The 23,208-nt window shown below is 46.4% G+C and overlaps 1 protein-coding gene across 3 annotated transcripts in view; it reads left to right on the top strand.

Moving 5' to 3' along the window:
* Positions 1 to 23,208, top strand: part of RBM20 (RNA binding motif protein 20) — a 196,748-nt gene that overhangs the window by 126,207 nt on the left and 47,333 nt on the right. For all 3 annotated transcript variants that reach the window (XM_070363308.1, XM_005894760.3, XM_070363310.1), the window contains exons 2-5: positions 14,218 to 15,295; positions 16,674 to 16,735; positions 19,343 to 19,434; positions 20,213 to 20,310. In XM_070363308.1, the coding sequence (XP_070219409.1) occupies positions 14,218 to 15,295; positions 16,674 to 16,735; positions 19,343 to 19,434; positions 20,213 to 20,310 (1,330 nt within the window). The remainder of the gene's footprint in view (positions 1 to 14,217; positions 15,296 to 16,673; positions 16,736 to 19,342; positions 19,435 to 20,212; positions 20,311 to 23,208) is intronic.

The raw sequence follows: 23,208 nt of genomic DNA, 5'->3' as shown, positions 1-23,208 counted from the left end.
ACTGATTAAAATGTCCAGGGTAACAGTCAGGCAACTCCAGGAAAGGACCAGCTTTATTTGAGTAAGAATTTAAATTCTTTAAAATTAAACTTTTATTGTGATTTAATATTAACTTGAATTTTATAATCCTCCTTGTACACTTACCAGAAAAAATCAGTGATATAAACTGAAAATAAAATTTAGAAAACATAGGGAGCATTCCTGGAGCATGTGTTTCATCTCAGAATCGTGTAGATTAGACACGTAGCTCCTCAGATCACACACTGAAATTGCATTTTCTTCACATTTAGTTAAAAGGAAAAATGTGGCAACAAGTCTGTTTGTTGACTATTTTAGAATTCTATCCTTGATGTGGATGGTGGTTATTTACATAATTTTGACAGTGTTCAAAGACTGAGTCTAATCCACATTCTCCACGGAGCTTCATCTTCAAAGCCTTGTAGCAGCACACATGGAGCACTTAGCCAGGAAACAAATTGAGAATGTGATACACAGCTATTATCTCCGCACGCATATGCACGGAGCAGGTGTGTACAAGTATGGGTGTGTTTATTGGTTCCACACACCTACTGTGTGCCAGGCACTATGACATGAAATGGACACATAATTACTGCTTTCAAAATGACCGTGGGGTATTAGATGAGGACATGAGATGAGTGATTGAGTAGATAATTATCAGTGAGGGTGGTAGGAGTTAGAACGGAGTGTAATTGAGGCTTGATAGAACTGCAGGGCATTATGGGGGATGACAGAGGAGACACCAGCACACACTGGAGGGGGGCAGAAGTCAGAGAAGGCTGCCTGGAGGAGGTGCCATGTGAGCTGCATGTTGAAGGATGGCAGTTATCCAGGTGAGGGGGAGTAGGGAGGAGGTGGTCCAGGGGGAAGGAGCGGTATATGCAAAGGTGTTCATGTCTGTGTACACACTGTTCTTCACTGGGGCTAGTGACCTATAAACCCCTAAATACTTCATTTGCATGTAGAAACATTATCATTTGGCTTCTTAGAGAACTTGTTTAACAGTTTTTAAACATGCATTTCAATGTTTTTTTTTTTTTTTGGACGTGCCCTGGCTTTGCAGGATCTTAGTTCCCTGATCAGGGATTGAACCTGGGTCACGGCAGTGAAAGTCCAGAGCCCTAAAACTGGATTGCCAGGGAATTCCCTTAAATACACATTTCAAACAGCTTGTTTTTCCATCTCAAAGACCCTGATGTTCCCCAGAAGAGTTAGTGGGTTGAGAGGTCACCATACCTTATGTCACTGAGAAAATAAAGATCTCTCCTAACCCCTATAAGTCAAATTACCCCTCAGTTTCATCCTTCACAAAATGAGTGAAATTCTGCATGCATTTCCTGAAGAATTATGTCTCAGGCAAACCAACTCCAGACCCAGAGTACTTTGAGCTTCATTTTACTGTGGAAGCCTGGTTCTGTCTATGGAATGCTTTGTAGAAGACAGTATCTTGTGGCAAGACACTTTTGATATTTCATTTACTCAGTCTTCATGGGTGGAGTTGAGAGCTTGTCCTTGTGCAGAACTGCCTACCCAAGAAAGCAGTTAGAAGAAATTGAATTATTTCATGCCGCCTGGACTGCAACATGTCAGTCTAAACCAAGTTACATGTTTAACAACAGTAGTGTGACAATAGTTTCTTTAAAAGTATTCAGCACTTGCAGAAATAAATCCGAAGTAAGCACATCCTCTACAGGGTGATAGAGGTGGTTGACTTATTAAGGGTTTCCAAATAAAGAAAATCATGTCTGAACTCTGAAAAAAAAAAATAAAAAATAAATAAAAGTATTCCCAGAAGCTTAAAAATAGCTTAATTTTAGTGAGTAGTATTAATAATTATTATTATTCAGTATTATCCAACTAATATTATTACTATCATCACTGTTTTGCAGAACACTTGCACATAATGTTTGATCTTTATAACAGTAAGGCAGACATTGTTATCTCCATTTGACAGATGAGATTAAACCTTAGAGTCATCAGATTTCAAAGGTGGAACAGGCCTTGGAGATCCTTTCATCCAGCTTTCTCATTTTACCAAAAAAAAAAAAAAGAGAGGAAGTTGACTGATATATAATCCCACCAGAAGTAAATAGTAACTGTAGGTCCAGGCCTGGATCTTCTGATTTCCAGCTCACCAAGTTTTTCACTGTATCATGCTATTTTTAACTTTCAGTGTGTAAAAAGAAACTTGAAAGAATATGTATTTGTTTCTTTAAGAGAAATATTGTTGAAACCAGTCTTATGTGCTGTTCTGTAAGCTCATGCAGGTATAGAAAAAGTCTCTTTTATAATTTTTCTGTATATAGATAGGTAAACAAACAGATATATAGGTAAATAGATACACAAATCACATGTGGATGTTATTGGGGGAGATGAAGGTGGAATTAGACTGGGCAGTCTCAAAGGGATGTCAGTTTTGTCTGTATAATTTTATTATTTTGATAAAAAATACTTGGGCTTAAAATGACTGTAATGGTAGTATTTGTTAATTTTGATTGATGAGCAATGAATTAATAACTATTTGTTCTTTAGATTTTTGTAGTTTTAAAATTCAAAACAAATACTAATATGAAAAATAAATTAGCTCCTACAATACCATCATTTCATAAAAGAAAGGATATTTTAAAGAAAGAAATTTGGTACAAAGGAAAGGAAAGAAAAACCAAAGCTCATATCTAGTTCTTGGTGGTTAAGTTGACATTCATTCTCTCTTTGCTTGAAGTCTTTTCCTGTTATGACTCTAGCAGGATGTGTATTCATTTCTCTGCTTCTGCTGCGTTATCAGTTCTTTTTTTTCACATTTCAAGCACTTCTAATAACTCTGGCAGGACAGGCAGGCCCTCTCTTGTCAGTTATAAAATCGCTAGCTGCACCTTCGTGACTACATGTCCCCCAGGTTCCAAGAATTTTAATCTGACTGATTAAAGTGGTACTGAGTACAGTGGACCAAAAAGCTGGTGATTTGATATCAGATGTGTTATTTAAAATCACATCCTGACTGTGTTAGCTAAACTTATTGTGGTGATCACTTCATGTCGTGTACATATATCGAATCATTACTTGTGCACCTAAACTTATAGAACATCGCATGTTAATTCGAACCTGGGTCTTCTGCATTGCCGGCAGATTCTTTACCATCTAAGCCACCAGGGAAGCCCTATATGTTAGTTATATACCTATAAAGCTGGGGAAAAAAAAATGAAACACTATGAGAAGTTGGGGGGAAAAGCACAAATTAAAGGAAATAGCTTTTTATTTTAGTAACTTTAAACAAACAACACCTCCCCCCCAAAAAAAAAAAAAAAAACTGGACTCAAGGAAGTAGATACAGGAATGTGGTTTTATAAACTCCCTTTAATGAATGTGTAAACTGGGGATAGGGTACTGGTCGTACGTAAAAAGACCCTCATTCAAGCCCCAGCTAAGTACCTTATTTGCTGGATGCCCTCATATGATTCATCTGACCTTTTTTGGTCTCACTCAGTCTTACTATAAACTAGAAATGGTCGTGTCGCGTTTACCTAACCATGTAACTGTCCTAGCGGTCAGGTAGCTAATGAGGTGAAAACATCTATTAACACTCCAACTGAAAGTCACAAAACAAAAGAGAGATAATAGGATTATGATTGCTGTTATGAATGTGTCATGGTGATATGAATCATCACATGATAATGTCATGGCTAAAACCCAAACACGGAACAATGCCAGCATGGACCCAGTCATCTCAAAATTAGTCACAGAGGCCTCTTTAGTGATAATCCAGGAGCCCTATTGTTACCAGGAAGGCAGCACTATCAAAAAAGTGTGTGATCTCACTCTTCTCCCACAAAGAAGACTCCCCTGATGCATGTTGATGGGGACGCATCTGCCACAGTGGCTGCATTAGCCCCAAGGAAGGAGGATGAAGACTGGGTTCCAGCCTCAGCTCTCCCCTCTCTAGCTGTGTTGTTGGGTTAACTTACACTTACACCAACTACTTTAGGTTTCAGTTTTCCTCTGTAGAATGAGTGAGTTAGACTCAATGACCTCTGAGATCTCTTGCTCTTACGTTTGTGATCAGATCAGATCAGTCGCTCAGTCGTGTCCGACTCTTTACGTTTGTGATAATTAGGTGCAATTTGGAATTCCGCCCCAGTATTACTGTGGTCTCATCATTGTCATCTTTGTAACCTGACATTTAGGGGTCACCTAGCTTCTAAGAGTGTTATAGCAGACTTGAGAGCTTGTGATTTGAGGTTCCACTCCTAGGACGCAATGGAAAGCCCGTCCCTGACCCTGACTATTGCTCTTGATTTGATTTGGTTGCTCTGTAAGCTGTGAGCAAAGCTGGGAAAACATTCTCTTGTGAGCTCTCTGGTCTGGATTATATTTTGTATCTTAGCACTTAAGAAGAAATGGCATATTCATTGTGGCCTGGAAAGGGAGATGAGTTGAACTGGAAGTGAATTTAAATTCCTGATTGTTTATTGTGGAAGGTATGGTGCTTACTGAAAATGTGACTGGTCCGGTTGACAAAGGTACCGCTGTGCTCTGGACTTCAGTTCTTGGCTTCTACCTCTGGATGGACGAACATTACCAGGGAAAAACTTGGTGTGAGTTCACACACATTGGTACACTACACTTCAGCCGCGCCCTTGTGTTGTTTTACGGCTTTTAAATCTATTGTTGACTACTTATCCAGTTCACCAAGCATCTGTGATTAACTCTCTGTGTTTTCTCCAAGTCCCCGTCCCCACCCCTGCTATTCCTCTCTCAGCACACGTCTGCATTTACTTTTTAAATTCTTTTTTTTCCCTCAGTGTTTGCATCTCTTTATGTTTTCTTTTATCTATCTCTATCTGTCTCTAAGGAAGTTTCATCCTCTCTGCCTTGGCAGAGCTCACCTGCCATTTGCCCTGCTGATGACTATGATGCTGGTGATGATAGTAATATTAGTTATGGTAACAACAGTGGTAAGAAGACCAGCGGTGGTGCTGGTCTCTGCTGCGTTGGTTTAGTGGCTGCTTACTGTATGTAGGAGCTGTGCAGAACAGTTTATGTCTACCCTGTCATTTAACTCTCAGAACAAACCTATAGCTTAGACATAACCATCTTTACTTTAACAATGAGAACTGAGGCTGAGAGAGAATAAATATTTGCTCATAGTCACTAGCTGATATGTGGCAAACTGAAATTCATATCCAAGTGATACAAACTCTGAAACCTGTGCCCTTAGCCTCTGGGCAATGCTCTTTACATCCCTACCCGCCATATGCGATGCAGAGCGCAGTCACATTGGTATGGTTGAAAGTGAAAGTCACTCAGTTGTGTCTGACTCTTTGTGACCCCATGGATTATACAGTTCATGGAATTCACCAGGCCAAAATACTGGAGTGGGTAGCCTTTCCCTTCTCCAGGGGATCTTCCCAACCCAGGGATTGAACCCAGGTCTCCTGCATTGCAGGCAGATTCTTTACCAGCTGAGCCACAAGGGAAGCCCAAGAATACTGGAGTGGTTAGCCTATCCCTCTTCCAGACGATCTTCCCTACCCAGGAATCGAATCCATGTCTCCTGCATTGCAGGTGGATTCTTTACCAACTGAGCTATCAGGGAAGTCCTTGGTATGGTTCAGCCCTTGGTACACCCCAATATGTACTCCATTAATATGGCTGAATCAATTTTACCTCTTTCTACTTTGAATCCTAGTGGCAAGGAGGTTATCTCCATGGATGTGGGTGATAAATATCACTTCCTCTATAAAGGAACGTTTTCTGAAAAGGAAGAATATGTTGTGATCACACAAAAGATGTTCTCTTTCCAATAATCTTTGGCCAATGCCACGCCTTTACATCTGTAAGTGCCAAATAATTTACAGAGCGTTCTGACAGCTCCTTACTGAACCCCGAATCAGTCCTCAAGATATAAATGAGGAAAGACTGTAAGTTCTCTTTTCATGGTTGAGGACACTGAGGCTCAGAGAGATAAGCTCTGTTGTCCACTGTGACGCAGCTGATAAGCGCTGAGTTAGGGCTGGATCCCCTGGTTCCTACCCCGGTTCGTAAAGGGCAGCCCACAGCCCAATATGTACTCATTGTACACTCACCTCCCCTCCAGGTGAAAGGAGACCAGAGAACTGTATCTGTAATAAAGAACTTTTTCTCCTGGGGAATAATGAGTGTCTGGCATAATAAAGCCAGTTCTCAGTACAGCAAAATTGGCTTGTTAGGTGCTGAGAATTGAAAGGCGTTGCTTAGAAACTCTCTCAGGTGAGGGCCAAGACATTCTGTCCCCTCTCACAGGAGCACCTGCATGGTCAGCTTTGGATCTGCAAACCTGCAGGATGTTGGGTCCCTTACTCTTGTGGGGACTCTTCCCCGGCACCCTATTCACACTTTGTGATCACAATGCATGGCTTTTAGTCCACCCAGGATCGGGGAGCATTCTGCTTCCTGAATCTCCAGGAAACAGGTCTCTTTGATCAGCAGGTACTCGCACCAAAGTGACCGCCCAAACTTTCCTTGAGTGACCCCTTGCCTCCAGCTGACGAAGCTGGAGTGTAACAGGGGACTCTTGATTTGATGTGGGACCACGGAGGGAACCATCCAGATTACTTGCAGATGGTTCTAGTAGGCTGCTTTTCTTTTTACCTTATTATTTTTATTAAGCACCTAAAGGAAATGCATTGGTTCATGGAAAGAAAAGTCCAAGCAGATTCAGGGTTCATGGAAAGAGAAGTCCAAGCACGGCTCAAGGCAACTCCCAGAGTGGACTGGCCCATCTCCAGGCCAGTGTCTGTTGGTTAGCTTTATTCTCAGGCAGCCTCTCCTTAAGCGGTAGCTTAAATTGAGCCAGTTTAGCAACCCAGGCATGGCCTGACAAGATGACGAGGGTCTGTCTCTTAATGGCTCCAGTAGCATCTGGGAGTGTCCATTCCTGAGTCAGCCACGGTGGCTGGGGGCTCTGACTGGCTGGATCATATTGGGTAGATATTACTATCCCCATTTTATAAATGAGAGAATTCTGAGGGTTGGAAAAAATTAAGCGATTTTCCCCCATCATATGTCTCCATGGCGTAATCGATTAGCGCATTCAGCCATTAACCAAAAGGTTGGTGGTTCGAGCCCATCCAGGGCTTGTTTTCCTCTACAGCAATTCGTGTGTGGCTTCCCTGATGGCTCAGACAGTAGAGAGGCTGCTTGCAGTGCAGGAGACCAGATTTGATCCTTGAGTCGGGAAGATCCCCTGGAGAAGGGCATGGCAACCCACTCTAGTATTCTTGCCTGTAGAATTCCATGGACAGAGGAGCCTGGTGGGCTACAGTCCATGGGGTCGCAGAGTCGGACATGACTGAGCCACCAACACTTCACTTCACTTCCCCCATCACACCACCAGTAACAGGCACTTGGAAGCTGGTCTCTGACCATAACTCACCCTACAACTGCCTTTCACCAACAGCTGATGCATCTTTGCACATGTAGGTGGATTAATAAACCCAGACTGTTTCAAAGGTTTTGTTCAGAGTTCAGGGACAGCCCTTGAGTTGGTCTTTTGTTTCACTTGTGACATTGCTGTGAGACATCTGAGGCTTGAACCACTTCCTTGCTTGCCTTGCTGTTTTGTGCTTACCTCCGTGGGAATATTCATCTTCTCTGCACTGATCTGTCTCCCCCGTGGTCTCAGGACGTTTCTCTTTTTCCATCTCTAGCAACTTTGCCTGGCACATAATCGGTGCTCAATCCATTCTGGTTGAATCGAACTCGTCCATGTCCTATTGACCCCTCTGCTGGAGTTTGTTTCAGAGGAGAGGCTCTGCAGCCCCTGTCTGTGTCCTGAACACTATCTTTTCCTTTCGGAACAGGACGGATTATGTCACAAACGCTGAATTTCCAGCACCCCGACTTGAACTGAGGAAGGAGAGTGCCTCAGTTACTGTGCTCAAATATTAATCCATCATCACATCCTGCTGGGTACTCAGCATAAAATGTGGAAGAGCTTTGGGGCAAAGAGTGAGCATTGCAGACAGCTGTTGGCTGCCCTGGGAGATGCAATATGGTGCACATCCTTTCGACGGTATGGAATTAAATCATCGGAAACAGTTTTCATCTGGAGCTCCTAAATCTTCCGGCTTATAAAGGCAACTTGTTCTCCTTTACATTGTATTTTATTTTTAAAATTATTGAGAGAAATGCTGCTTTAATTGGGAAAAACAACCAACTTTCCGAGTGAGTAGGGAACCAAAGTTTTGGATGTAATTATGCACTGTGAGGTCTTTGTTACAATGAATGGCTCAGGAAAGGGAAGGAAGCCTCAGCTCTGGGCACAGTGAGCCTTGTCGAGGCCTGAATGAACCCGAGTGGCTGTGCCGGGAGTGGACGGGCCCTCTGTGGGGCTGTGTGGTAGGTATTCTGGCTCCGTGCCAGGTGCCCAGGTTCTGTGCCTGACTGTGCTGCTCTCCCTCCCTCCCCGGATCTCAGGTTTGACCATGTGACTGTAGACAGAGCTGCCACACAAGACTTAGGAGAGGATGTGGCAGATGCATAGAGCCATGCTCCCCACCCACTCCCCAGACAAGAGGGCATCCTTGCTGTCATCACTGGAGCTGACAGGGGTTCCAGAAGGGCCTGCATCTCCACCTCTCTCCAGGGCTCAGCAAATGCCTTGCCTGTGGCAGGGAGTCAGCATCTCACTGAATAGAGAGGAGGACCACAGAGAAATATGGATGGAGATGATGATTTGATGATGAAATAGTTCTGAAACTTAAGACTTTTGGAGGCAAGGCTGTTCTGTCAGGCACTAGAAGCTGGCTTGAAAGCTCTGGGTTCTGATTAGATGGGTTTTGTGTGGCTTTGGGCAAGTCACTTTCTTTGTTGACGAGAGGGGTAGATGAGTTGGTCCCTAAGGGTCTGCATTTCTAAGCTTTCCCAGGGTGCCATTGCTCCAGCTGTTTAGAGAAATCTGACTTGGAAAAGGAAGAGACCTCTGTGTTGTTTCGGCTCCTGGCTAAGTTCCCAGAGGGTCTTCAGATCCTGGGTCGGATGGTCTGTACTCCCCAGGACTGCTGTGGGCAAGAGTTCATACCAACAAATCCAGCCAATGTCCCCATACCCACCCCTGCCTCTCTGTGTGGAAGCCTCTTTCGCATCTCACTTTCTTGGTGGATTGTTTTAGTTTCCTATCGTGTCTGTAACATGTTACCACACATTTGTAGCTTCCAACAATACAAATTTCTTACACTTCCGAGAGTCAGAAGTCCAAAGTCAGTCTCACGGGCCAAAGTCAAGGTGTCAGCAGGGCTGGTTTCTACTGGAGCCTCTAGGGGAAATTTTATTTCCTTGCCTTTTCCAATTTCTAGAGACCACTTGCATTTCATTGGCTCACGGCCCCTTCCTCTGTCCTTGAAGCCAGCAGCATAGCATCTTTTCTCCTCTCTGCCTCTGCTTCCATCGTTATATCTTCTCTCTCTGACTCTAGTCCTCCTGCCTCTGTTTTATAAGGACGGCTGTGATTACATTGGGCCAGCTCAGATAATCCAGGATAACCTCTCATCTCAAGATTCTTAATTTAATCACATCTGCAGAGTCCCCTTTACTATGTTAGGTAAGATTCACAGCTTCTGGGGGTTAGGATGTAGAGATATTTGGGGTGGTTCATTATTCAGGCTACCACAGGGATTGTCCATTTGATTTCAAAACGTAGATTCGGGGACTTCCCTGGTGGTCCAGTGGTTGAGACTCCACACTTCCACTCCAGAGGGCACGGGTTTGATCCCCGCTCAGGAAACTAAGATTCTGCATGCCACATAGCACAGCCAAATAAATAAAAATGAAAAACACTTCATTTGGAAAAGACAAGCACACAAACCTAGATTTGGACAGGGAGAGAGTGTATTGGAACTCCTGCTCCGGTGACTCTGTACCTGAGTGAAGTTCAAGCTGTATACAACAGCAAAATCCATTTGCTTTCTGGCTGTATTTAGATTCTCCTTCCTTTAATTCATCCATTATCTTCCTTCTTCATTCTGTTCATGGCGGTTACCAAGTGCCCACCAAGTTTAAGCAAGTGTGCCTAGAAAATGCGAGAATCTCTGAGAAATGCTCCCTTCCCTGGTGGAGCTTGTGTCTAACGGAGGGTGAAAGACACATAAGCAGTTGCTTTCAATACAGGGCAGGGACGCAGCAGTGACAGACTGAGGTGGTGGGAAGACAGGAGGGTGACATCCATTCTGTCCTTTAGGGTTTCAGACCACGTGCCCCAGTTTTTGGTTCAGAAGTTTGATTGTTACACACACCCGAATTTTATTTTTTAATTTACTTTCGTTTGTAATTTGTTTTGGCTGCACCTCGTGGCATGCAGGATCTTAATTCCCAACCAGGGATCGAACCTGTGTCCCCTGCAGTAGGAGCACAGAGTCTTAACCACTGGACCACCAGAGAAGTCCCTGCACCTGAACTTTAAGTTACTAACTCTGATAGGCTGAGAATCTTAAGACTTTTTAAAAGTAGGATGATGTGTCATTTCTTTTTAATATAAGGGTCTTTGGTTCAAAAGGGTATCTGATTCTGACGATTCTTATGAAACTACTTCTACTCAAGGTTGATTCAAGTTGGGGGCCAATTTGCCAGGCAAAGCGGAAGTCGAGAAGAAAATCTAGTCGGTCTTCTTAATTTATGCTGCATGTGAATGAGTAGACTTCTGTAACCTGGGCCATCCTCAGGAAAGCACTTGTTTCCCGTGGCTGACCTACAAATACCCAGCGAGGTTGGCTCTCCTCGTTGGAAAGACAGCTCTTCCCCACATGTCCTTTCAGAGGCGAAGGGGAATCTCCAGCGAGAGCTCCCTCCAGCCCAGAACACTGTTTTAGAAAATACAGCTGACTTCTCTGGGAAAAACAAAACCAACCTTGTCTTACTCTCGTCATGGAAACCAAGTTGGCACCTCATTATCGCCTTGTTAGCAAGGACAGGCTGCATCGGGTACAGACCTGGTAGGAAGGGTTGGCCCTGTGTGGGCAGGGTTTTGAGTTAAGCTTAATTGCTCCTCTAAAGCTCAGCCACTTAATACTACACAAGTAGAAATCTATCACCAGCCTCTACACCATCCTCCTGTGCCTTTCACATTCTTGCCTACGTAGACAGTTAGTACCTCTCCAACTCTGCTGCTGCCATGATGTGTGCCTGAGCCACAGTGGGGCCACCAAGGCTTGGCTGCAACCAGCATGACTACCCACAGGAGAAGAGGTCTGTCACCAGTTTTAACCTCGACCCCTCCCCACAGCCCTGCAGTATCTTAACATGCAACCAGCCTGCTCTGTCCTTGGAGCACAGCAAGGCTGCTGGCTGAGGGAATATCCTGTCTCTTTAATGACTTACAGCAAATACTTGATTTCTCATAGAATGAGAAAGAGTAAGGCAAATCTGTGTTTGTCTGGCTCTGAGATGTGTTTTGTGCTTGAATTTGAACGTGGGGGTGCCTAATGTTCTGAGAACTCACTTTGGACAAAACAGTGAAGCAGCCCATGAAGAGGGCTGCGCCCTTTCTCTTCTTTGGAAAGCCTGACTCCTTGGTCTGTTCTCACCAACAGTGGGCATTTGTTAAATAGGTCACCTAGTCTCTCTGAGCTGTAGGTTCTTGCCCTGCAAAATTGGGATGAAGTTACCTACCCCATGGGCTCCCCAAGTGGTGCTGCTGCTGCTGCTGCTACTGCTGCGTCACTTCAGTCGTGTCCGACTCTGTGCGACCCCATAGACAGCAGCTCACCAGGCTCCCCCGTCCTTAGGATTCTCCAGGCAAGAACACTGGAGTGGGTTGCCATTTCCTTCTCCAATGCATGAAAGTGAAAAGTGAAAGTGAAGTCGCTCAGTCGTGTCCGACTCTTAGGCAAGAGTACTGGAGTGGGGTGCCATTGCCTTCTCCGTCAAGTGGTGCTAGTGGTAAAAAACAAAAACAAAAACAAAAACAAAACATGCCTTCCAGTGCAGGAGACCTAAGAAATGTGGGTTCAATCCCTGGATCGGGAAGATCCCCTGGAGAAGGAGATGGCAACCCATTCTAGTATTCTTGGGCTTCCCTGGTGACTCAGATGGTAAAGAATCTGCCTGCAATGTGGGAGACCTGAGTTCGATCCCTGGGTTGGGGAGATTCTCCTGGAGGAGGGCATGGCAACCCAGTATTCTTGCCTGGAGAATCTCATGGACAGAGGAGCCTGGCGGGCTGCAGTCCATAGGGTCGCAAAGACTAGAACACAACTGCAGTGACTTAGCACAGCACATAGCACTACCCACCCCACAGGACTCATGGAGAGGTCCAGTGAGATAGCATAGACAAGCACTGGTCACGTGGCATCACGGTAAAATGTGAAGAATCTCTCCCCCTCACCTGCCTCCCCAACCTGCCTGTGCTCATTCTCTTAGACCAGTACAGAGCACCAACCCAAAGTGGGAGAGATGTGACATGCCAGCCACCTCTCTCTCTTTCCTTCATATGCCTACCCTCTGGCCCTTCCCCTTTGTTTCATTATCATCAGACTTGTGCTGTACAAAGCCTGTGACAGTGGACACCTTGTTAAACGGTCCCAGCTTTTCAGTTTCTCCCCCACACTTCCGTAGGCATGCTGAATGTATAGCCAGGTCTGTCCATGATAACCCCAATCTCAATTGCACAGTTCCATTCTTCCCATTAAGATGTCCTGAGAATTCCAGTTTATCAACATCCCAAACACATTTCCTGATTGCACTCATTCCCCAGAAGGGGAGTTTAAGACCAGGAAATATATGGTCTTACAAAACGGCCCTGACAATGGTAACCACACATACCACGAAAGGGAATGTCTGTTCCCTTTCCAGTTCACAGGTCCTGATTTTTGGTCTAGAAAATACCATAACCAACCAACAGAAGTCACGTGAAACGCACATGTCAGACAGAACACCCCTGCAATAAGATTCTGTGAGAGCCCACCACTGCCTATGATCGAAAATTCAGATTCTTCCCTTGTAATTTTTTTTTTAAATTTCTTTTGCTTGTTGGGTTTGAGAATGGACTGAAGGCCACATGAGTCTTGTTGCTTTTGGATGTGAAATGAGGACAAGGATAAAAATGTATTTGGCACAGATATACACACACAATTCATTCTCTGTGTAATTTTGAAGACTACTTTTTTCACTTAACATTAGAGTAGATGGATTTTCTCTTGTCACCATTTTTTTTTCTTTGTAAAGTATGACCTGACCAAATTCAAGATGATGTCTGTCATTGGCAATGATGAAGGTGGGGTGAGGATGGAGAGAGCAGATGCCCAAGGAGGACTTAGTGTGGTGGAATATCTTCTATCTTAAACTTGATGATGGGAAGATTTCTTTGAATGTCTTAAATATTGCATAACACAATGGAAATTCTTGCACCAGTAGTGAATGCTTACTGAACATTTCATTCTGCCAACGTATTATAATTTACTCGCTTTAAAACTCACCTCCCTGCTGTTATCGGATATTTGTAACTTTCAACACTGGACTCTTAAATAATGTAGTTCTACTAAACATCTTTGCATATCAAGTTTGGTCTGCATTTTAGCTTGTTTTCTTAAGGGCATATTTATAGGATTGAATTATTGGGTCGAAGAATATGGCTGTAATGAGCGCCTGTTGCCAGACTACCTTTGGGCAAGGTTGCACGAGTTTGGATTATCACTGACCTTGTGTCCATTCCACTTTACCTCACCAGCACCGAGTGCTGTCATTTATGCGTATGTGTGTATTTGCTACTTCGGTCAGCAAATATTTGTTTCTAATGGTTTGACTTTGTCTCTTTGATTACCAGTGAGTTTGAATATTATACCTTATAAGAATTTTTCTGTGTTAGTTGCTCAGTCGTGTCTTTGCCACCCTGTGGACTATAAACCACCAGGCTTCTCTGCCAGGGCTTTTCCCAGGTGAGAATAATGGAGTGGGTAGCCATTCTCTTCTCTAGGGGATCTTCCTCACCCAGGGATTGAACCTGGGTCTCCTGTACTGCAGGCAGATTCTTTACTGTCTGAGCCACCTATTGGAATTTAAAGGATTATTGCACCGATGTGTATGAGCACAGGTTTTGCAGACTGGATCATATGTGGGGCCTGTGTGGGAGGTCTTATTTGTATGGGAGGGGGGACCACAGGCAGCAAACAAGCAGCCCGTTGCCTGCCAGGTGGAAAGCAGCCGTGCATCTAGCCCTTTGTCTCCTCACAGTGCCGCCAAGCTCCTGGACAAGACCCCGTTCTCGGTCAGTAATCCGAACCCGCTGCTTCCTTCGCCCGCCAGCCTCCAGCTGGCCCAACTGCAAGCTCAGCTCACCCTCCACCGGTTGAAGCTGGCACAGACAGCCGTCACCAACAACACCGCAGCTGCCACGGTCCTCAACCAAGTCCTCTCCAAAGTGGCCATGTCCCAGCCTCTCTTCAACCAGCTGCGGCATCCGTCCATGATCAGCGCCCCCCACGGCCACACCGGGGTGCCCCAACACGCGGCCACCGTGCCCAGCACCCGCTTTCCCTCTAACGCACTCGCCTTCTCACCCCCTGGCCAGACGCGAGGCCCAGGGCCCACGGTGAGCCTTCCCAGCCAGCCCCCCAACGCCATGGTGATGCACCCCTTCATGCCTCAGACCCCCACCCAGTCAGCGGTCATCCTGGGCCTTGGAAAGACTGGGCCCGCGCCCACTGCTGCAGGGTTCTACGAATATGGCAAAGCCAACTCTGGCCAGGCATATGGTTCTGAAACCGATGGTCAGCCCGGCTTCCTGCCAGCCTCGGCTGCTACCTCGGGCAGCGTGACCTACGAAGGGCACTACAGCCACTCAGGACAAGATGGCCAGGCTGCCTTTCCCAAGGACTTCTATGGACCCGGTGCCCAAGGGTCGCAGGTGGCAGGTGGATTTGTGGCTGAGCCGGCTGGGGCCTTGAAAGGCGAGGTGGGTCCCCTGCTGCAGGGTCCAAACAGCCAGTGGGAGAGCCCCCATGGGTTCTCTGGCCAGAGCAAGCCTGATCTTGCGGCAGCCCCCAGCCTGTGGCCCCCTCCCCCTGGCCAGCCCTATGAGCTGTATGACCCTGAGGAGCCCACACCAGACAGAACCCCTCCTTCCTTTGGGGGTCGGCTCAACAACAGCAAACAGGGCTTCAGCGGAGCCCGGAGGCGGGCCAAGGAGGAGCAGGCAGTGCTGTCCCTGCGGCCCCTGCAAGCGCACGAGCTGAATGACTTCCACGGTGTGGCCCCCCTCCACCTGCCGCACGTCTGTAGCATCTGCGACAAGAAGGTGTTTGATCTGAAGGTGAGTCATCTGAGACCGGCTGGGAGCTCCAGCTGGAGACTGGGGGAGCCGGCCACCACAACCCAACCCTTGCTGTTCACGGGCTAAGAACTGTGACACTTGGGGGTTGGGTGACAGGATCTTGCCATAGCTACCCTTGATTAAAATCCTTGGTATTAGAACCAACAGGAATTTCAGAAATGTATCAGAGCCAGTCTCTTGCTTTAAGGCAAGTAAGAGAGTCTTACTTGTATTTATAGATGAGAGAGTCAAGGTGAGTGGGGATCAAGGGACCCAACCTGGGTTATGAAAAAGGGACTCAGGAATTAGAGCCTCTGCCTCCTTGAAAAGGGCTTTTCTCTGTAGAGCACCAGGAAGCTTGAGAGTCTATGTTCCTTGAGAACATACATTGTACTGAGTACAAACAGAGAAAAACTTAGCAGAATTTTGAGTCAGACAAGAAAGTCATTCTCAGATGGGACCTAGACAGATTATTATAGAGGGGCCTCAGCTTCTCCATCTGCAGAATGGAGGTAGAGCCTCATGGCACCTTCCCAGCGCTTGGAAAGTGCTTTGGGCCCCTGCAAACAAAAGCCCATGGTAGTATAAATTTCCCCCTAAAATGTATTGCTGATGCAGTAAAATATTATAATTACAGTTAGCATACTCTTTGTCTGTGTCAGCAATAACTCTCCAAGAGAGACACTATTATTATACCCATTTTACAGATGCAAAGACTGAGGCCCAGAGAGATGAAATGATTTGTCCAGGACCCCATAGTCAGAAAGTGGTGGAATGGAGATTCAGATGTGGGTCTGACCCTCCCAGAGCCTGTGCCTCTTAAGCACTGAGCTGTACAGCCTCTTGTCTCTTGTCCTGTCTGCAGAGCGCAATAATCCCTGTTTAGTGGGTGTCCCACCACGGTGTGTCTTTCACCTCTGCTGGGTCATGTCATCCAAATGCATCCCAGTCACTCTGGTGGGACATACCTTCTCACCTCCATCTCTGAAGGGGGTCTGGCTAATATAGGAGGTGATGGAGGATTGAGCCTTTTCTAGGGCTTTCCACCTGCCGGCTTCTCCTATAGAAATTCATCGGTGGGACCAAGGGCCCACTGAGACGGGAAGAGGGAATCAGACTTGTGAATCTGGGCTCCTGTCTGAGATAGACTTGGGATATGCAGGTGGATGCTGGTGGGATGAGGGCTGGGTAGGGTGGCAGGAGCGGGCCGGGGAGGAGCCTGGATGGTGGGGGAGGAAGGGAGGGAGATGCGCCTGCAGGGTTGGTCCAGCGACTGGGTGCTCTGCGCTCCCTGTGTTTAGGAGGAAGCCCGCACTCATCCATTGCCTTCCCGTGGACTCAGTTCTACTTCGGTCATTTTTCTCTCCTTCTGGCCTAGGACTGGGAGCTGCATGTAAAAGGGAAACTACATGCTCAGAAATGCCTGCTCTTCTCTGAAAAGTAAGTGCTGTCCAGGAGGACAGGTCCTTGCATGTGCTCAGCAAGCCTTCATCAAAGAAATGTGTGCTTTGCCCCATTCTTGCTGGGAAAACAGAGGACAAAACAAGCCAACCCCTGTGCTCAAGGAGCTTATACTTAATGACAGGGGGTGACAGATGACACACTAGTGAGGTATGTGTTGGGGTGGTGAAAAAGTTCTTTTGAGTTTTTCCATGACATCATACAGAAGAACCCAAACGAACTTTTTGGCCAACCCAGTAGCATCTCTGGCGGTAAATGCTAATGAGAAAACAGAAAACAGCATCAGGGCAGAGAGAGAGAGAGACTATGTGTGTGTGTGTGTGTGTGTGTGTGTACGTACGTATGTGTGTGTGCATTCACTCACAGGGGCTGCTGGCAGGGAGACCTCACTGAAGACATACCAGGAGGGTGTGGAATGAGCCATGACTGCCTGGGGGACCGGCACTCCCGGCAGAAGGAATAGTTACTTTGAAGACCCTGGTGTGGTCCAGGGTTGCTCAGCAGCATCAATGTGAGCAGTGCAGAGTACCTGAGGGGAAGAGCCAGGGAAGTCATGGGGCCCCATCCTGAGCACTTTGGCTCCTCGAGAGGACTTTTAACTTTTGATCTGAGTGCAGCTGGAGCCCTGGAGGGCTGAGCAGATGAGGGATGTGCTCTGGCTTCATTGATTGGGACCCCAGCTGCCATGCTGAGAATTCAAGTGGTAGGGGGCAGAGGCAGATACCTGGAGACCGATGTCGAGGGTGTTGTAGACACCCACACAGAAAAGAGGAGCTCTGGCCCGGGGAAGTAGAGTAGAAGATGGGGTTAAGCATTTAGAAATGAGCTCATTCAAAAGGCCTCTCTTTCTTATTTACAATAACCAAAAGGTAGGAAGCGACCTAAATGTCCAGGCTAGATGAATGGATGAACACATGTGGTCTATGTTTACGGTGGAATATCGTTCAGCCTTCAAAAGAAAGGGATTTCTTACATGTGCAACAACATGGGTGGAGGTTATGCTAAGTGAGATAAGCCAGTCACAAAAGGAAAAATGCTGTATGATTCCACTTACAGGAGAGAACTCAGATTCATGGAGACATAAAATAGAATGGAGGCTGCCAGGGCTGGAAGAGGGATTTGGGGAGTTAGTGATGAATGGGTAGAGAATTTCAGTTTTACAAGGTAGAGTTCTTCTGGAGCTGGATGGTGGTGATGGTGGCCAAACAATGTGAATGTAGTTAATGTTACTGAACTGTACACTTAAAAATGGTTAAGATAGTAAGTTTTAGGTTCAGTTCAGTTCAATTCAGTGGCTCAGTCGTGTCCGGCTCTTTGCAACCCATGAACCACAGCGCGCCAGGCCTCCCTGTCCATCACCAACTCCCGGAGTTTACTCATGTCCATTGAGTCGGTGATGCCATCCAACCATCTCGTCCTGTGTTGTTCCCTTCTCCTCCTGCCCTCAATCTTTCCCAGCATCAGGGTCTTTTCCAATGAGTCAGCTCTTCGCATCAGGTGGCCAAAGTATTGGAGTTTCAGCTTCAACATCATTCCTTCCAAAGAACACCCAGGACTGATCTCCTTTAGGATGGACTGGTTGGATCTCCTTGCAGTCCAAGGGGCTCTAAAGAGTCTTTTCCAACACTACAGTTCAAAAGCATCAATTCTGTGCTCAGCTTTCTTTATGGTCCAACTCTCACATCCATACATGACCACTGGAAACACCATAGCCTTGACTAGCAGGCGTTTGTTGACAAAGTAATGTCTCTGCTTTTTAATATGCTGTCTAGGTTGGTCATAACTTTCCTTCCAAGGAGTAAGCGTCTTTCAATTTCATGGCTGCAGTCACCATCTGCAGTGATTTTGGAGCCCAAAAGCATAAAGTCAGCCACTGTTTCCCCATCTATTTGCCATGAAGTGATGGGACCAGATGCCATGATCTTAGTTTTAGGTTATTAACACAATTTTAAAAATTGATTTTAAAAAACCATTTCTTTTCTGGTTCCCCATCATTTTATTATGGTAAAATTCACATAAGATTCGCCATAGTAACCATGTTAAAGTATACAATTCAGTGCTACTTAACACATTCACAAAGTTGTGTAAATAGGACGACTCTCTAGTTCCACATTTTCTTCACTTCCAGGGAAACCCATACCTGTTAGGTAGTCACTGCGCATCCCCTTCCCCACCCCCAGCCCCTGGGGACCACTAATCTGCTTTCTATCCCCATGGATATGCTGCTTCTAGACATTTTATATAAATAGACTCAGATAATATGTGACCTTTTGTGGCTTTTTTCACTTCGCATAATATTTTCAGTGCAACCCACATTGTAGCATATGCAGCCTTTATATGGTTGAATAATATTCATATATATAAAAACATTTCGCTTATCCATTCAACTTCTGATCTATATTTGGGGTGTTTCTACCTTTGGGATGTTATGAATAGGGCTGCTGTGAACATTTGTGTACAAGTTTTGGTTTGAACATCCGTTTTCTACCCTTTGGGGTCTGAGTGTCTTAATGAAATTTCTGGGTCACATGGCAATTCTTTGTCTAACCTACTGAGTAACCAGTTCCCCTTTCTCACCCCCTCCAGCGCTGGTGTGCGGTGTGTCCTCGGTCCTGCAGAGGGAACACTGTGTGGCTCTCCCAACAGCACAGCCGTTTATAACCCTGCTGGGACGGAAGGTGAAGAGGGGCCCACGGGTCAGCAGCTTGAAGCAGAAAGCAGTTTCCCAAAGGCTTCTTTCCTTTTTTTTTTAAGATTTTTTTTTTTTTTTGGACCATTTTTAAAGTCTTTATTAAATTTGTTACAGTACTGCTTCTGTCTTATGTTTTGGTTTTTTGGCCGAGAAGCATGTGGGATGTTAGCTCCTCAACCAGGGCTTGAACCCAACCCCCCTGCATTGGAAGGCGAAGGCTTAACAACTGGACTGCCAGGGAAGCCCCCTCCCAAAGGCTTCTTGTGCCTCATCTTTACTAACCAAATGTCCCCGATGTGCCCTCCTTAGACGTCTGTAAAGCAAACAGATCCCAAGATGCTAAGAGGCATTGGACTTGCTCTCTGGGCTCTTTGATGTTTTCTACGTGTTTTAGACCTAAAGCTTTGCTGGTTATCAGCACACTCAGAAGTATAATCATGCCAACCACTAATCACTATATTAAAAGGGAATTTTCACTTTTCCCTTCCCACTTCTGTCCTGATAATGACTTTTGGGGGGGTGGGGGTTAACCCAGTTATTTATTATTATGTTTGCCTTACAACTTTTAAACATTTCTTTTGAATGATTTATTTCAAGAAAGAAAAGCTAACTTTAATTATTTTTAAAAAGAACATTTGGCCAAAAAGTCATTGTTATTTTTAAATAGGGGGGGAATGACTCTTGCACATATCCATAAACAAGGACTTCTGAAGGTCAAGGAAATGACTGGGTTTTCACTTGATTTTGTGTAATTTACCATTCAGATTACTCCTCAAATCTTGGAACGTCATACGCGGCCATTCCTGCGAGGTCGTTTACCCAGTCAAGTCCCGCGTTCCCTTCAGCTTCCCCAGGGACAAATGTGAGTACAGAAGCGTTTTCTCCGTTGTCTCTCGTCATCATCGAAGCATTTTTACCACCTTCTCTGCCTGGGTGTAGAGGTGCAGAGGAGGCTGGGTGAAGCAGGTACAGATGGCGCTTAGTGAAGGGCAGGAAAGCAGAGGTCAGCGTTTAATTCAGTCCAACTGGGGTTGAAACACACAGATTAAAAGTCTGACTTAATTTCTTCAAATTGAAAGCACTCGAAGACTTTCTAGCATTCGGTCCTGGTTTAGAAAAAAATAAGTTTGAGGTCTGTGTGTATGTTTATGTGTTTTCTAGCATTTTGACATTTTATTGAAGTGGACCGTTTCCTTTGAGTGGGTAATTCTGAAACTTGAACAGAAAGAGAAAATGTGTTTGAAAAGTAGGGACTCGTCGCGCGTGGTTATTTTTGGCTCCTTGGGGAAATGGTGACATCTGCATAACGCTTTTTTCAGTTGTGTTTGTGTTCCTTCTTCTCTGCAGTGTGCACTTTGGTCCCAAAGCTCTAAGGGCTCATCCCTCTTTTTTCCACCAATTGTGACAACTTGCTCTCCCCACTTGCTTCTCCCACTCCCAGGAGCTACCCAGCTTCCTTTCCTCCCTGGGAAACGCGTGGAAGGCGATGAGCCACAGAGCCCCCCATAAAGCGAATCTGTTGTTGTTTATTCGCTAGGTCGTATCTTTCTCTTTCTGACTCTGTGAACTATTATATACCAGACTCCCCTGTCCTCCACTGTCTCCCGGAATTTGCTCAAATTCATGTCTATTGAGTCGGTGATGCTATCTAACCACCTCATCCTCTGCGTCTGACCGAACCCTGCTTGAGGCCGAGTGTCTGTGTGGTTTTGCCTGAATCTGTGGGGTGTTTTTTTTTTCCAGTTTGTCATGTGAGCAGCTGCAGGCTCTTTCTTCTCCAGCTCAGGAGAGCCAGTCTCCCCACATGCCATCCTCTCCACGCATCAGGGCATTGGAGCAAAGCTTGGGAAGAGCACGCTGAGATGTTTAGGTTTAGACCCTGGGTGCTGAGTGAGTGGGGAGGTGAGGAAGTTCATGATGAGAAGCGAGGCCTGCTTGGACCGCAATTTCTATTTGTTTGTGTTTCGGGGAGAAGTGCTTCAAGGGGGCGCCCCTGTCTGCAGCCCATGTTTTGGTGAGAGAGAACGTTGTGGTTTCTCTCTGCAGTCTTCAGATGGAAAGCCACGCCTGGTCAGCGGCAGCGTTGGGTCAGTCCCAGGAGAGAGGGTGGGTTCAGTGAACCTGTCGTTTGTCTTTGAGTCAGACGCCAGATTCCATGACCTCGTGTCCAATGCAGGCGCTGGCAGCTCTGGCACGGCTCCCACCCCAGGGCCTGTTTCCCACACTGTGGACCATGGAGCCAGCTCTCTGCCCACTCTGAGACCCCAGCACTGAGCAGAAGGGGCTGTGACCCAGATGGGGGAGGCAGGACTGGGGGTCAGGTGGGCCAGGGATCTGGACACAGGAAAGACAGACTATGTCAGATGAGTCCTTTATAAAGGGGCAGGGGCTGAGTGGGGCGAGGAGAGAAGGACACCTCTGTGTCGGCCTGTGCCTTAGCCACATCCTCTGGCCCCGACCAGTGAACCGCAGGGCCAGAGCCCAGGTTCAAGTCCCAGGTCTGGAGCCCGCCACTGTGTGGCCTCAGACAAGTCACTTTACTTCTGGGAGACTCCTTTTCCTCAAGTGGGGCAAATACTCCCCTGATAATGACTTTTGAAGTTGGGTTTCCATTTTGGCTTGTGAGCCTTCTGATGACGCCACTGATCTTGGAGCATCTTTGTGGCCGTTTGAGCACTGTCTTCTGATTCGATAGTCTGAGTGGTAAGGTGGGCGTGAGGCTCAGGGCAGACCAGTGTTGTCCTGCCCTTGTGAAGGTCAAAGGAGACCATGTCGGTGACAAGGATTAGTGAACCGTGCAGCGTGTGAGCAGTAATAATGGCTGGTATTGAGCACAAGACCATTTAACCTGTTGTGGGGAAACCCGTGCTATGGTCAGACAAACCTGTGCTCTGTCTGCTGGCCGTGTGACTAGGGGCTGGTCTCAGGGTCAGCATTCCTTCTGTGCGACTCTGTCTGGGAATCCCTCTAGTCCCGTCTGCTCCCCCTGAGAAGCTGAGAGTTCCCACGGAAGGGCTTTACCCAGGCAGGGGGCAGACACCAGCAATGTGCTGACTCGTGATCATTTGTGAGTACAGCTTCCTCTGGATGCCTAGAGACAGGGCGTTCATCTGGCTTGAGCCTGAGAAGCAGCGCAAGAAACATTTTGCTTTCTGTGCTGTGGCAGCAGAAAGGTGATGGAAAGCCCAGACATAGTCAGATGATAATCACAATAGCTATTATTATATGGTGCTCAATACTCTCTTAGCGTTTTTGTATGTATTAACTCATTTAATCCCCTAGACAACCCTGTGAGGTGAGGAAACTGAGGCACAGAGAGACTAAATTCCCTGCCTAAGGTCACTCAGCTGGTAAAGGGTCAGCCATGGGATTTGAACTCAGGGGACCTGGCTGTAGAAGCCTCACTTTTAACAACTAAGCCCTACCGCCCATCTCTGAGGTCTCTCCATCAGGATGATTCTCTCCTTAGTACGTTTCCCCGTGTCCCTCCCCAGCTTCCACTCCACAAGCTGCTTAGCAGGCTCTCAGGCTGTCTTGGGAGTGATGAGGTCTTCTTGGGCCTCAGTCAGCAGCTGCCGTGGAGCAAAAGGTGAAGAGGCCGTCAGACCTGGCAGCCGAATTCTTCGGCACCGTGACAGGGTCTCCCAAGATGAACCCAGACGTTTGGAGGCATTTGTACACACTCAGTGGAGGCAAAGAGGTGTCATCTGGCGATTTTATCGTTGTAAGTTGTGAAGTCTCTTTGGTCACATGAGCTTCC

This window comes from Bos mutus, chromosome 26 (genome assembly GCF_027580195.1).
Source record: "Bos mutus isolate GX-2022 chromosome 26, NWIPB_WYAK_1.1, whole genome shotgun sequence".
In the NCBI taxonomy this organism is placed as follows: Eukaryota; Metazoa; Chordata; class Mammalia; order Artiodactyla; family Bovidae; genus Bos; species Bos mutus.
The sequence above is the reverse complement of the archived record's forward strand: the minus strand, read 5'-3'. Positions and strand labels throughout refer to the sequence as shown.